General features: G+C 40.2%; 1 protein-coding gene across 1 annotated transcript in view; it reads left to right on the top strand.

Moving 5' to 3' along the window:
* METTL24 (methyltransferase like 24) overlaps positions 1-16,615 on the top strand; it is a 110,743-nt gene that overhangs the window by 203 nt on the left and 93,925 nt on the right. Inside the window, exon 1 of the mRNA XM_007450100.1 lies at positions 1-181. This exon is cut by the window's left edge and continues 203 nt beyond it. Coding sequence (XP_007450162.1) covers positions 1-181 — 181 coding nt within the window. The remainder of the gene's footprint in view (positions 182-16,615) is intronic.

The following is a 16,615-nucleotide window of genomic DNA, read 5'->3' as shown; positions in this document are numbered from 1 at the left end:
CCCGGGCCCGGCCCCCCGACCGCCCGAGCCACCCCTACCGCCCGCGCCGGCCCAGCGGCGCGGTGCCAGCCGGAGGCAGGTGACGTACGTGCGCAGCGGGCGCCGAGCGCCGCCGGGGGGCGGCAGGAGCGGGACGCAGGAGCCGGGCTGCTGCCCTCCGCGCGGGCGTCCCCGCCGTAAGGTCAGTTGCAAAAGATACAGTCCTGGGCCTTAGACCCGGATCCCCCTCCCGGTCCTCGCTACAGAGCCCTCATTCAATATTCAACCAGTATTTGCTGAGCGCCCACTGTGTGCCAGGCCCCCTGCTATGCGGGCATCCAGGAGGGAAGGACCAAGCCCTGCTCTCAAGGAGCTTATCTTTTGGGGAGGGAGGGCGTGAGCGATTTACAAGGCAAGGAAAAGAAAGGAGTTGTGGTTTTGTTGATGTTTTGTGCCCCTCCCCGTTTTCTCCTTGAGGCCTGGACAAAGCTGGGTGGGTATCCACTGTGAATTGCTTTTCCATTCTACCTTCATCGCGGTGATGAAGATACACTTAGTCGAAATTTCCTTGAATTCCACCGCAGACTTTGGCAGGTTGTTGGGCGCGGGGTGAGAAATCGAGTCCCCAGCACTACTTAATGGGAAGTTAATTGGAACTTGGAGGACTGTAGTAATAACCCGGGTTTTTCTTACAACACCAACAGTGTTGGTCTCACTCCCTCATTAACTTCTTGGCTCACACATTAAGTCGTTATCTTACTCAATTTTAACCTCTGATTGTTAAGCCTCTGGCCTCCTATCCACCTCTTGGAGCTCCATAATTTACTTGGTATTTGGGAGTGAAAAGATTAAGAACTGCAGGTATGAGCTTGCCTGGTCTTTATACCCATCAACCCTAAGAACGTCCTTTGCCTTGCTTTCCCTCTCTTTTAAACATCCCCGCTGCATCCCTCCAGCTTCCCCACCACCCCACTATTGGGAAGAAAGAAAAACTCTTCCTTGGACTCTGCTGCTTTCTTTAACTTCTACCTTACTTTTCAATATCATGTCCACCAATTTCTACTACTGTTTTCCTTTCCCTCACTTCCTCTCCAAGCCTCGCCCTCTGTCTTTCCACACCACTGCTGTCCCTGTCTAGGCCATCAGTGTTATCTTCCTGGATAAACTCATATATATCTATATATATATATATATATATATATATATATATATATATCTCTGAAACCTCATTTCCTATGTAAAGTCCTAATTTGCTTTTCTAGAAGAATGTAGTCACTGCTTCATGCTCCTAACGCACTTTCCATGATACCATGTTTTGTTAAAGGCTTTTCAACACTCTTTTGCCAAGGGCTTACCAGGTCTCCAGTGCTGCATCAGGTGCTGGGGACACAATATGAGCTCAGAGTCTCGTGGGGGAGGCACACAGCATAGACATCCAGTACTGTGACCAGTGCTATACTTAAGGTCTTGAACTCTGCCTGGGGAGTCAAGAAAGGCTAACCCAGAGGGGACCTTTGACCTAGGATTTGATATTTCTTAGGAGTTCGGGTTTTTTTGTCCCTCTGGATGTCCTCAAATGTTCCATCCTTGGCACCTTCAATCTCACCTTGCACTTGCCCTTTCACATCTGATCTCAGCCTCCGTTGTTTCTGTTTCACCTGTTCAAGAATCATTCTTAAATGATTAGTCTCAGTCTCCACTTCAGATAACAGAATCGATAACTGGAGCCTGTCCTACAAATGGAAAGGTTTGAAATGCATAGACTTAGAGGGCTACTGGAGAGCAAGTTCAAATCCACCTCCTTTAGGAGGCTGCTGTAGTGATTCCTGCAGGAGATAGTGGTGGCTTAGATAGGATGGTTGAAGTGGAGGTGTGAGAAGTGGTCCAATATTGGATATATTTTGCAGGAAGATGAGAAAGGAGTAGGGTTTTTTTGTTTGTTTGTTTAGTTTTGTGTTTTCGGTGGAGTGGATGGAAATCAAGAGTTTTGTTTTAAACATCTTGAATTTGAGATATCCTTTGGACATCCATGTGGAAATGTCAAATAGGCAGTTGGACATATGAGTCTGGAGGTGGAGGAAATGTCCAGGCTGAAGATAGAGGTGTGGGAGTCATCAGTGTACAAGTGGTCCTTTTAAAGCCATGAGACTGCAGGAGATCATCTGGGCAGTGAGGGTGGCTAACAAAGACAGAGATCTGAGTCTGAGCCCTGGGGCTCAGTTTTATTAAAATTAAATTAAAAAAAAAAGAAATATGCATATGGCTGATTCACTTCACTGTACAGTAGAAAGTAACACAACATTGTAAAACAACTATACTCCTACCCCCCAAAAAAGGAAATATTTGCATCGAACCTTACATGTTGTAAGCATTCAATAATGGTAGCTTTAATTTTCACTAATCTGTCCCAAGTCTTTAGCCTCAGCCATTTGCTAAATGTCATTTATTATAACCTATTTATATTCCTTTGGTTTACACTGATTCTTTTACCCCCATCTTTCTTTCCTATGATTCATGCCCTTTCCACCCTTGAACATTCAGGTCAAGGATCGTGGCCCGGAAACCTTTACTCATCATTCCTACTTCCTTGCTTATCTTTGCCAGTTTGGGAGACAACAGAAGTGCATTCTGATTTGTGAGTTGCTTTGTACGTGTTTTGACCTAATAATCCATTTCAGATTGAATGTTTTGTCTGCACAGTTGTTTGTGATGGAAAGGATCACATTTCCCAAAGTGACCCTTAGTAAATGCTTACTCCCAAGACACCAATAAGTAAAACAAATAAGAATCTTATTATTTCAACCTATTATGTATAACTCTAAGTGTCTTTGGTTAAAAATATATAAGAAAGAATTGAGTGAAAATAGCAATTAAAAATTACTATTTTTAAAGTATTGTTTTAGTTTTTAGCCTCTTAAAGAAAAAAAATTCCCTGGATTTTCTTTTCCCTAGCTACTTAGTTATTTATTTTCTTATTTTCAAGGTATACATTCTAAGGTTCCCAAATTCCTAGATAATAGAAATCTTGAATTTATTTCATTTTTCCATTATTTCACAGTTGAATTAAAATGTTCCTCAAAATTGGAAAGACCAGTTATCTAATCTGTTCTCCCACTTCTGAGAACAGAGTGCAATGTCCCTTATCTCTCGGGGAACAAGTCTTGTTCCTTTTTAGCCTCCCATCAAGACAAGGTGTAATATAAACTGAATGCACAGTTAAATAATTGATATAATTAAAGTTTGGAAGCTATGTGTTAAACTCCTTGGATCCTATTTTATTTAAATTTTGTTTGTTGAGGATAATGATAAATAATGTTATTTAGGTTCTTGGTTACTTTTGCCGTAGGCACCTACCAGATTGGTGAAGGAGAAAAAGTTCCATTCTATTTTGAGGATGACTTTCTGGGTGGATGAGAACCTGCATGAAATAATTGGGTTGCTGAGTGTTTCTTGTCAACGTGCTTCCTTTGCAGGTGTTAGAGGTTGCTTTTTCTTATATCTAGAGTTACACTATTACAATCTTTGATCTTATGGGACTATATATTTGGTCATTCGTTTCAAGTTGCCTTAATCATCATTCATTTTATTGGAGGCTCCATCACACATTTGGCAGTACAAGAAACAATTGTCTTGTAAAATAGGCAGACTACAAGTAATACAGCTAGTAACATTAATAAGGTCCTAAGTAAGTATTTAAGCTAAGAATTTACATTAGTTGAGGCCCAGTATCTCCCCAGGTCATCTGACCCAGTCTGTTCTGTACCAGTTGCTATCTTTTAGGGAAATGATATATTAACATTGCACATAAAGTTCACCAAAAAGTCTGCATGTATAAGGCGAGTGGTGGGTCATCGTGACATTTTACAGGATTGAGAAAGGAAGTTTAACTTCTAAGGAATTACATGGCTGGCTCCAGAAGAAGAAAAATTGATCTTTATGGTTAAGCGGGTATTTCTGCCATTGGGGTGGTCTGGTTAATGCATAATGCAGATGCACAGTACACGCTGGAAGGAAGGGAGGAGGTCCAAACAGGCAGAGAAAAGAATCTGATGTTTAAATTTTTCTCGTATTGCCTCAAAATATGAATTTTGTTTCATCAGTATTCATACAGGAGCCAAGCTTCCTGAAGAAATTTTCTTCTCTCTTATCGGATGTATTTTGCTTGACATTTAATATGTTGGGTAGAAAAGTGACTTCTGAGTCACAGGCCTACAGAACCCAGCAATGTGCTGGCTTGGTTTGTTAGTTACAGATCCTTTGGAACAATGTCAGGGGAAAAAAAGTGCTGTTTCCTCTTCTCCTGAAAAACCATATGGCAAAAGTTAGTCTTTCTTCATCACTTCTTGTTTCTTCTTAGTTTTCTAATTCCATGATTGTCATCAAGAAGGAGGAAAAATGGCATAGAATGCCCCTTGATATATCCAACTGCCTTAAACATTATTCTTCTTTACAAAATACTTGGAGGTAGGTTTGAATTGCTTGTAAAATATGGCCCAGCAGTAGTTTCCAGCTACTTAGGTTTCTGCTGTATCCCTACACTTCTGTCCTTCAAGAACAACATTCATTAATCCTCTCACATTGTCCTCAGGAGGCAAAGCATTTTCATTTTAAACAGTCGTTGAGGGTAATTGAATGTGCTCCAGCAATATGTGGGTGTGAAAGAGCAGTTGCTTAGTTTTGCAAAGAAAAGCAGGTTCTGATGAAAACTTTGATGTGCTGTAGGTGGAGAATAGGCTCCTGCACTCCTTCCAAACCCCGCAGTTCCTCAGAGAGCATTCTGTGGGCAAAGAAACTGCTAATGGAGGCCCCACTGTTTTCAACAATTGGTAGCGGAGATTTTAGGTTTTTTGTGTGCAATTTGTCCAGTTCATTTTCTCCAAGGAACAGAAAGCCTTATTGGTTTTCTCGAATTGGATTTCATTTTTGGTCTGTGAAGAGAATCAGAGCTGTGTAGTTAAACTGGAGACTGTTAAGAGTGGTAGACATTTGATTTTTTTCCATTTGTGTTATGACACCTTTGGAGTCCTTATAAGGAGTTTGGCTCCTTATTCTGTGATTCATAGAAAGTAACAGGTGCCTACTTCATTTACCATGAGGTGCTAGCGTTGATAAGCTTCTCTAAAAGCAGCCCTTAAGTCCTCTTAGATACCTCACATCAATCCCATTAATGACCTGTAGAGTTTTCTGCTAAAACAGGGTGGGAAAATTTGCTGTCCAAGAAGCATTTTTATTCTGCTCAAATGATTGAAACAAAATTGAGTTTTAGCCTTCTAGTCTAGGACCACATGTAATTTAAACTAATAGCAAGGTGGCTTGTTAGTTTATGGCTCAGGGAGGTAAATTGGACCTGTGAAGAATTTTTTTTGAGCCACACGGTGTTTTTAAGTATCTAAACGTAAATATCTTCAGATATGACATATAGTGTCCAGTGGAGTCCAGTTCAGCACTGTCTCCCTTTATATTATCTGTCTGATCTGTGAAGGCATTTGAGGTTTCAACCTCTGAGCCAGATGTCAAAATTTGCAGTTGTCCAGATGAATGGATAAAAAAGATGTGGAACATATATTCAATGGAATATTACTCAGCCATAAAAAGAAATGAAAGTGAGTTATTTGCAGTGAGGTGGATGGACCTAGAGACTGTCATATAGAGTGAAGTAAGTCAGCAAGAGAAAAACAAATACCATATGCTAACACATATATATGGAATCTAAAAAAAAAAAAGGTTCTGAAGAACCTAGGGGCAGGACAGGAATAAAGACGCAGACGTAGAGAATGGACTTGAGCACACAGGGAGTGGAAGGGTAAGCTGGGATGAAGTGAGAGAGTGGCATGGACATATATACACTACCAAACGTAAAACAGATAGCTAGTGGGAAGCAGCCGCATAGCACAGGAAGATCAGCTCAGTGCTTTGTGACCATCTAGAGGGTTGGGATAGGGAGGGTAGGAGGGAGATGCAAGAGGGAGGAGATGTGGGGATATCTGTATATGTACAGCTGATTCACCTTGTTATAAAGCAGAAACTAACACACCATTGTAAAGCAATTATATTCCAATAAAGATGTAAAAAAATAAATTAAATTAAAACTATTATTTTAAAAAAATTTGCAATTGTTTTTCCTAAAAAGTGACAAGCGAGGTTAATGCTGCTAAGCTCAATGGTAGCATGGCACATAAATACTAAATACACAGAAGCTGAAGGTCCTTTTAAGTCATTCCTAGTCAAGAGAGTTGAGTTACCTAAGGCTAGAGTTGGCTATTGGGGAGAGTAAGATTATAGGGGAGTGTACTTAGTTAATATAATATTCTTTTGGTTATAAACAAGAAAGATGGACTCTGGCCTAGCTTAAGCAAAAATAAATAAATAAATACAATAAATAAATGTATTGAAACTTCGGAATTTACCCCTGAATTGGAGGAAGAGTTAAATGATCATGCTGTTGAGGAGAGAAAGAATAGGTTACTCTAGAATTCCCAGCTTTCCTTGGGCTTCTCCCTCCAGGGCCACCACAATAAGACTCAACTCCTGGGCTTGGTCCCTTAGATACTCACCTTGGGTCAGCCAGCACTAACCACAGGCCACAAACAGCCCAGCAGCCCCTGTCCCTGTGCAGGGAGCCATTTTTAGAGAAAGGAGAAACTTTCTGAGCACCTGGAAATAGAGTGTAGGTCTTTTTAAAAAAAAATAATCTTGGAGCTTAGCCTCTGTGCCTCTGTGTGTGTGTATTTCTTTATTGGTTAACTGTTTCTCTATTTAAAACTGTTAAAGATAACCTTACTTCCAAGTAGCACTCAGCAATAAGTTGGTACCTTGTGCATACTTCTGATTTTTTATTCAGTTTGGTATATATACACAAGATCTATACTTAGGCAATATATATTTTTTTGGCCATGCCACGTGGCATGTGGGATCTTAGTTCCCCAACCAGGGATCAAACTGGCACCCCCTGCATTGTAAGCAGAGTCTTAACCACTGGACCACCAGGGAAGTCCCTTCTTTTCAAGTAAAATGTTATTTGTGAGGACTTTTGTGGAGAAGGTAAATATAATCAGTATTCATCCTGTGATCCCCATTAAGGTTCTCAAACCAAAGTTATTAGAGTTTTATGTTCTTTGATTTTTTGTCTGTCAGTTCAGAAAGTTACTTTGCAAAAAAGATCTGAAAAATTCTTCAGAGCATCTGAATATTTATAGCCCTTTTTGCAACTGGTTGGTTTGGGATTCTTTAACATATGATTACTTCTGTATCAGGACTCTCTAGGTTGCAAGTGACAGAACCCAACTGAAACTAGTAAAAATGGATTCATCGGAAGGGTACTAGGGTAGAACTGAAGAAAGAGCTGCAGAAACCAGGACAGCTCTCGGAACTTGATTATGGACTAAAATGAGTATTGAGTACGTTAGTTATCCGTATTACCCATTACCAAAGGTGTAGTGGGTATTTATCATTCTTTTTTGGCCACACCTTTGGATTCCCTTCCTGTGTTTGAGGAATTCTCCACCTTTCTAAGAAAAAGGTAAAAAATAAATTTCCTTGGCCCTAAAGGGCATTCTTGTGACCTGGGCTTTACCATTCACATACACCTGCATGAGAGTTTGGATTGTACTTCAGAGATTTGAAGAAGCAAGCTTCAGCACAAGGATCACAGAGCTCCAGGTTCTAGCAGAGGCATCCAGTGCCTAGGGTGGTGAAATGAGCCATGGTGTCTTTGCCCAGTGGTGGGGTAGTGCGGTCTACACTGGTGTCCACGGTGGTGTTCCTCCTGCCCTTGAGATTCTGTAAGCTAATAAATCTTTAATTAATTCCTTTTCTACTTAACTAGCCAGAGTGGTTTCTGTTGTTTACAGCCAAGAACCTTGGCAGATCAATAAATTAGAGTTGGCAGTTTGGAAGGTTACAACTGTAGCTTTCCCTCTTCAATTTTGCTTGCTCTATTTAATTCAGATTTGGGAACATGATGATTGGGGTCCAAGTGAACTATGGGCTAAGGGACCTTTCCCTGACAACATAATAACATTTAGCACCAGATACTAAATCATACAAATCTGCTGACTTATCACTAGAAACACCAAGCCCTTTTTCATGGCACCATTTGTCTAGGGTATCGGGCAGGGGAGGCCAGTTTATGCTGTGATCACAAACAACCCTCAAATGTCAGGGCTCTTACCAACAAAGGTTTGTTTCTTGCTTATGCTGCGTATCCATTGCTGGTTGGCAGGAGTGGGGTGCTGCTCTATGCTGTCTTCATCCTCTTTCTGGACCCCAGTCTGGAACATTGCCTGTCACCTCAGCAGAGCAGTGAGTGCTCTAGAGAGTCTTGCGTGGCATTGTTAAATGCCCTGGCCAGAAGCCAGATATAACACTCCTGCTCACAATCCAATGACCAGAGCTGTTTGCTGGGCCTTACCCAGTGCAGGAGGCCAGAGGTCTGCCATGTGCTCAGAAGTCAGAGACAGGAACTGTTTGGTGAGCAGCACTTAACGGTCACCACACTATGGTAACACTTCAATCATCCGTATCTAAATGGACATCGTCTAGGTCATGTTTAATGCTTGCCATTTCCAGTGCCTCGCTGAATCTGCACATTTGGCAGTATTGAATAAAGCATGTGAGGCTCTTTTCAGGGGATGTAGATCTAAAATGAAGCAGACATCTGAATTTAGCAGAACAGTGAAATAAAACAAGACACGATTTACATCTTATAAACAGTGCTGTGGCATGTCCTGGAGTTTGTTAAGTACAGTGATTCTCGTTGACGTGTTTATGTTAGGTTCTTTGTGCAGAGCAATGATGGGATGATGGTCTGCAGTTCTGCAGAGAAAAAGGGCAAGTTATTTGAATAAATAAAGCCATGAGTGTAAATGAACCGAAGGCCTCTGGTGAGATGAATCAAACTCCATGTTTAAATGCATCTTCATGGCGATCGCTTACTCATTCTTAGAGCAAGCTGAAAGACTTCCAAGCTTGTTTTCAGAATCTGGCCACAAATCAGAGGCAGTATTCATGTTGTATAGTGTTTGCTATTGCACACTATGACAACAGTATTTTTAGTTTATTTTCCATCTACTTTGAGTGCAGCACAACAAATGAGTTAAAAATCCTAATTAGGGCTTCCCTGGTGGTGCAGTGGTTGAGAGTCCGCCTGCTGATGCAGGGGACGCGGGTTCGTGCCCCGGTCCGGGAAGATCCCACATGCCACAGAGCGGCTGGGCCCGTGAGCCATGGCTGCTGGGCCTGCGCGTCCGGAGCCTGTGCTCCGCAACGGGAGAGGCCACAACAGTGAGAGGTCCGTGTACCGCAAATAAAAAAAAAAAAAAAATCCTAATTAGCAAAACACATGCCCATTGAGTGCAGAAGGATTCAGTCACATATGGAAGGAGGCCTCTTCTTTCAGCAATTTTTGGGGTAGAATATAGAGAAGCCAAGTAACACGTGAGATCCTAGGAGACTTATTTACTTGTATTTGCAAATGTCATGAAAACACTTCATTATGATGCATCCTCACCTCTAAGATGGGCTTGTAATTTTACACTTGAGGTCAGAAGTTTAAATTCTGCTCCCCTACTTACTGGATGTGGACAAGTGGCATACCCTGTCTGAACTTTAGTTTTCTCCTCTGTAAAAATGTAGTAGTACTTAACTTATGAAGGTTAAAGCAGAGTGAGTAGGTGAAAACACCTGGCCTATGGAAATAGTCCTGTAAATGAAGATTGTCTCTGTTCAGCCTCGTATTGCTGGCTCTGACACTAGCCCCCTGAATCTCAAAAAGGTATAGGCATGTGTGTCTGTGTGGTGTAAAGCACAATATTCATTGGAATTTTTAATACTTCTTTTATTATTCTTGAAATTTAAAGCATATATAATATGCTGAGCCATCAAAGGTGCTGGAATATTTTTAATCTTAAATAAAAGCTAAAGTAAATATTAAATTTTTGTTAGCATTTTTATTATAAACTTATTCCTCATGTAACTCATTTATTATAAAATTGTTAAGACTTTTTCATATAAGTTTGTGATTTTTTTCTCTTAAATCCAATTACAAATATCTTTTACAACATTGCTCTGTTAAATAATTTTGGTCCATGTTAGGGTTGACTGTATAAAATGTGTTTCCAAGCTTTCAAAATACAATTTTCACTCAAAAGAATGTTTACAAATCTCCTATTAACTGCCACTTACTGTAACTCTGCTGCTGCTTTAGTTCAGGAGGGGCCACTGGAGTAATTGTGGGTTAAAGAGCTAATTGCTAAACTGTTTTTCTGGTTCTGTCTTCCACATTTTAATCTAATAATTAAGTGCATATTATTCTACTTGGTACTTTGTATGCATTTTATTATTTTTATTTATTTATTTGCGGTGTACTTGTATTTGCAAATGTCATGAAAACACTTCATTATGATGCATCCTCACCTCTAAGATGGGCTTGTAATTTTACACTTGAGGTCAGAAGTTTAAATTCTGCTCCCCTACTTACTGGATGTGGACAAGTGGCATACCCTGTCTGAACTTTAGTTTTCTCCTCTGTAAAAATGTAGTAGTACTTAACTTATGAAGGTTAAAGCAGAGTGAGTAGGTGAAAACACCTGGCCTATGGAAATAGTCCTGTAAATGAAGATTGTCTCTGTTCAGCCTCGTATTGCTGGCTCTGACACTAGCCCCCTGAATCTCAAAAAGGTATAGGCATGTGTGTCTGTGTGGTGTAAAGCACAATATTCATTGGAATTTTTAATACTTCTTTTATTATTCTTGAAATTTAAAGCATATATAATATGCTGAGCCATCAAAGGTGCTGGAATATTTTTAATCTTAAATAAAAGCTAAAGTAAATATTAAATTTTTGTTAGCATTTTTATTATAAACTTATTCCTCATGTAACTCATTTATTATAAAATTGTTAAGACTTTTTCATATAAGTTTGTGATTTTTTTCTCTTAAATCCAATTACAAATATCTTTTACAACATTGCTCTGTTAAATAATTTTGGTCCATGTTAGGGTTGACTGTATAAAATGTGTTTCCAAGCTTTCAAAATACAATTTTCACTCAAAAGAATGTTTACAAATCTCCTATTAACTGCCACTTACTGTAACTCTGCTGCTGCTTTAGTTCAGGAGGGGCCACTGGAGTAATTGTGGGTTAAAGAGCTAATTGCTAAACTGTTTTTCTGGTTCTGTCTTCCACATTTTAATCTAATAATTAAGTGCATATTATTCTACTTGGTACTTTGTATGCATTTTATTATTTTTATTTATTTATTTGCGGTGCGCGGGCCTCTCACTGTTGTGGCCTCTCCCGTTGTGGAGCACAGGCTCCAGACGTGCAGGCTCAGCGGCCATGGCTCACGGGCCCAGCCGCTCCGCGGCATGTGGGATCTTCCCGGACCGGGGCACGAACCCGTGTCCCCTGCATCGGCAGGCAGACTCTCAACCGCTGCGCCACCAGGGAAGCCCAATGCTAGTATTCTTTCACTTAATTCTCACAAAAAATCTGCAAGGTAGGAATTGTCCTTATTTTTCAGATGAGGGAGCTGAGGCTAGAGACATTAATAAATTTAAGACATAAATAAAAGGGATGGGATGAAGGTTTAAACTCACAATCCATGACTCTTTAAATTTACCCAATGAAATGGGCAGCTAACAACCAAGTCTCACGTCAAATAGATCATTTACCAGCTGAAAATTAAAATCTTCATGTAAACAAAAGACACCACAGAGTTAAAAGGCAAGTCATAGTCTGGGAGAGGATATCTGCAATGCATATCACAAATAAAGGATTAATATTTCAAAGTTTAAAAAAAACCAACAAAACAATAAGAAAAAAGATAAACAACTGAACAGTAAAACAAACAGGGCATTAACTAGGAGTTAACAGAAGAGGGAACCTGGAAGACATATATATATAAAACACATATATAACTATCAAATAACAATATAATATACTTACAATATGGAAAGAGAGAGTGTGAGTGCAGAGAGGTGATAAATCCTACCAATAAACAGAAGAAGCAAATCAAAACACAGTGGGATTATTTTCACCCCCAATCGTATTGGAACAGTGCAGATTGTCTGATAAAACAAAGATTGATAAGAATGTTGAGGAAAAGGAACTCCTTACTAAACTACTTTATCCAAAGTAGCTCCCTATCACAGTTGCTCTTCTAATACCTTCTCTTATTTTCTGTATGGCATTCCCACTCTCTGATATTTTTTCCTTCTCTAATTCTTGTTTGCAGTCTCATCTATGAAGGTAGGGGGCTCATCTGTTCTGCTCACCACTCTATCTATGATAGCATCAGCACAAAGCAGGTGCTTAGTAAATAGGGCTAAAAAACGGTTATTTCAATCCGCTGGGGTACTAGACCAATGTGTTTGAGGAACTTTTGGATCTTTCAAGAGCTTTTCTAAAGCCCCCTCCAGATCTCTAATTTCTGAGTCAGGTCTTTACACCCCAGACTCTTGGAACAGATCTCCCAGTCTTGACTTTGCTTCAGACAACAGTGAATATACTACAGAGATTTGAAGCCACATCCAGCCTGTACCTGTTTTTGTATGGCCCATGAGTAAAGAATGGTTTTTATAGATAAACATTCGCAGTTGACTTGATGTTAGGAAACACTGACTTTGAACCCCAATGAAGCAAAATACTATCCAAAAGTAATATAGTACATCTATGTTACAAAACATTCTGCACAATTTTTATTATATGTTGAATTTTATCAATAAAAATGTAGAAATTTGTCTTTTCTCTTATTACGTAAGAATCTACTTAATATCCTTGATTTTGCCTCTTGGCTCGCAATGTCTAAAATGTCTAAAATATTTACTATCTGACTCTTTACAGAAAACATTTGCCAACATTTGCTGTGGAAATAGCCTCAGGGCAACCTACATTTGCCTCAGTCCAGTCCACGAGACTCTTGTGCTAGAGTTTTGCCATCCGCAACATGAGAAGAATGGTCCTAGGCTTCCAACAGGGGTACTGAGAACATGTTTTGGTCCTCTGTAACCATTCATGGGAATGTCATCATAGTCGTCCAAGGTCTTTGTTTTGAGACCACTGCCATGCAGTGAATGTTAAAATGGTTTAAATCCTGGTGTTGCCTTCTACTGCCTGTTACCCACCTTTTCTAACACACATATAGATTTGTTGAGATTATATTATGACAGTCAGATGACCATATTTTTTCCAGCTTCTGGATTCACTCTTTGTTTAATACTTAAAATGGTTTGAGCCATGTGCTGTGAGAGGTCCAGTACCTTTCCTCCCCTCAATGTTCTGATAATATCTGGGGCTTACATTTTCTGATCACTCTCCTAGCTCAGTGTTTTACCTCTGGCCACTGCTGTCTCCTCTCTGTTCTGCTCTGCCCACTTCTTTTATCCCCCAGAATGATGCAGGCATTAGTGAAGGTCTCAGGGTAATAGAGATGTCAGTGAAGTTCCAAACAAATTCAACTTAAAATTGATTAAAGATTTCTTGCCCATTGGGAGTTTCTTACTGGCTGTCTTTTCTTCTTAGGCTCCTATACCATTGATCCTGCCTTCTCTTATCTACACATCAGTCCCTTTCTTCCATTTTTCAAGCCTTCAGACCATCACTTCCCATCCTATTCTCTTGAACTTACAGCAAACAAATCCCAAATGCATGTCATTTTCTTACTCAGGCAGTTTAGTTTTCTCTTCTCCTTCTAGGCCTGGCATAGAGATGAATTATACCACTCTGGCAGGAAAGCAGAATTGGTTGCAATCAGTGTTTGTTTTAAAAAATCATGTTTCCTACATCCTCTCTACTATTAGACAGTCTATATAATGTGCTCAGCACAGTGCCTTGGATGTATGTAGTAAGCACTCATTACCTGTTGATTGTGCCAGCTTCAGTCCAGTGCTGGTCCCCTCATCCTGGCTGTGGCTACTGCTGTTTTGTGATATAGGGGAAATATATTACTAGTGACATTTTGGGAACAGTAATATGTTGCTTCATGCAGAACTTCCTTTTTCCTTCATACGTGTCTTCATTACTTCCTTTGGCTTTTGGGATCCCTGGTGAACTATATTTCCTTCTGTCTGCCATGGAAATTTGTTTACATAGAGGGTGCTAACATGAACTTTAGCGTTCAAGAGTGCCCAGAAATGATCCAGAAATGGCACACCTAGGAGCATACCCAAGAGAATTGAAAATATGTTTGCACAAAACTTGTATGAATAGTATAAACGAATGTTTACAGCAGCACTATTCATAATAGCCATAAGTTGGAAGCAACCCAAATTTCCATTAAATGATGAATGTATTCACAAAATGTGGTATATCTGTATGATGGAATATTATTCACCTATAAAAAGCATGAAGTCCTGATACATGCTTTGATGTGGATGAACCTTGAAAACATGATAAGTGAGAGAAAATAGTCACAAAAGGCCACATGTTGCATCACTCCATTTTAATGAAATAACCAGAATAGGCAAATCTATAGAGACAGGAGTAGATTAGTGTTTGCTAGGGGCTGGGGGATGAGGGGAATGTGAAATGGCTGCTACTGGAAATTTTTTTTTTTTTTTTTTTTTTGCGGTGATGAAATTATGGAATTAGTGGTGATGGTTGCCTAATCTGTGTATATATTTAAAAGCCACTTAATTGTTCACTTAAAAATGGTAAATTTTAGGGTGTGTGAATTATATCTCAGTTAAAAAAAATTCTCAGAAGCCCATGGAATGAATGGCAGGTGTGAAACCACATGCTTTGCTCTGTCTGGATAAAGGTAAATTAACTGTGAGAGAGCCCTGGGACCCCAGCCTGATGGTGCTCACTAATTGGCATGGGTGTGCTCAACAGAAGGGCAGAGTCCACATGCTTGCTTCTCTAGGAAGTACCTGGCTTGGCCTCTCAGGAGTGGTCACTTGTCTACTGGTGAACTGCATGGTGCTCACTCTCCCATCAGCTCCCCGGGCGTGGCAGATGCATTGCAGAATCAGACACATGCAGCCCTACATTAGGAATCCAGGAGCCGGCTGTTTGCCAGATAAGGGGGAAGCTGAAGCTGCCATCACTATGAGCTTGCTGGCCTCCTAGTGCGTCAGCTTTTTGCGCAGAGCTCTGACCCAGAGCACCGGGGGTTTGTCAAAAGAGGTGGCCGAGCACGGGTCAGCCCACTGCACCTCTTCTAGGAGTGAGTTCTTCTGCTTAGGACTTCAGTTACCTTGGCTCTTTTTCTCACTTTCATTTTCACCCACAAGACCGTTGTCACCTCATTCATAATGACTTGTGTGCAGGGAGCATCTTACACATTTTAGAGGGCATTTGTGTTAAAGGGAACAGTAGTTATAACAATACCTTGCTTTTATACAACTCTCCCCAGCTTCCAAAGGCTTGCTCTGATGTTATCCCAAGTGGCTCTCAGAGTAGCTTTATAAGTGAGATGGCTGTTATTTCCATTCCACCAAGAAAGAGTCTGTTTAAATAATTAGTTCAAGGTAAATAGAGATTATAACCCAAGTTGGCTGAGGTCATATTTAGTATTGTTTCTACTATATACTATGGCTACCTCCATGCTGAAGTCTGGATCTCAGAAAAATAGTTGACTATTGTAGATGTTAAGTTTGATACAAAGACTTCTTAGATATTTTCCAAGTCAAATAATGTATTTTAACTTTTTTTTTTTTCTTTTTGTGGCACACGGGCCTCTCACTGTTGTGGCCTCTCCTGTTGTGGAGCACAGGCTCCAGACGCGCAGGCTCAGCGGCCATGGCTCACGGGCCCAGCCGCTCCGCGGCATGTGGGATCTTCCCGGACCGGGGCACAAACCAGTGTCCCCTGCATCGGCAGGCGGACTCTCAACCACTGCGCCACCAGGGAAGCCCCAAATAATGTATTTTAAAGCTTACTTTTAGCTATTTTATCAGGTTGGAATTTCAAGCATGCCTTACATTACTTAAGAACAAATTTGAACTGATTATATAATTATAATAGGTAATGTTCTTTTGAATAGTGAATATTCATTTTGTACAGAAATAGTAAAAAATGGCTTATTTAACTAATGTGCACTTAGAGGACATTAACCTCAGTCAGGAGCAGACAGCTACATCAGTTTTGAAACTGAAGTGCTTGAATTTCTTTGGGTTCCCTGGATACAGAGAATTGTTTTGGAAAATCTGAGTGCCTAGGCCTTCCTCCTGGACAGAGAATGTTCTTACTTATAAAAGCAAACCACCAGCACAGATCGGAGCCTGTTTAACACATACAACATTGTATCCTTCCTTGTTATGAGTACTATTATACTATGTATAATTTCTTATTTTAAAAATATAGGTAAGCCAGGATGCTGATAATTAAAGGCACATACGTTTGGTCAAGTCATTAACCTAATAGGAAAAACAGAGCAAAAGTTCTCTTAAGGTTTTAAAAAAAGTTTCAATAACAAAACCATACAAGAGTGGGAGAGGGCTTCCCTGGTGGCGCAGTGGTTGAGAGTCCGCCTGCCGATGGACTTTATTACCAGGAGTTCCATTACTAGGAACTTTTATTAACGAATGCTGGTTACTTTACTTTGGGTTTCTCCCTGGTAAACACTGATAAAAACAGATTTGGATGCTGTCACTTAAAAAAAAAAAAAAAAAAAAGAGTGGGAGAAGTGGTGTAA

This window comes from Lipotes vexillifer, unplaced genomic scaffold (assembly GCF_000442215.2).
Source record: "Lipotes vexillifer unplaced genomic scaffold, Lipotes_vexillifer_v1.1 scaffold1238, whole genome shotgun sequence".
Lineage (NCBI taxonomy): Eukaryota > Metazoa > Chordata > Mammalia > Artiodactyla > Lipotidae > Lipotes > Lipotes vexillifer.
This window is presented reverse-complemented; position numbering and strand designations above follow the sequence as displayed.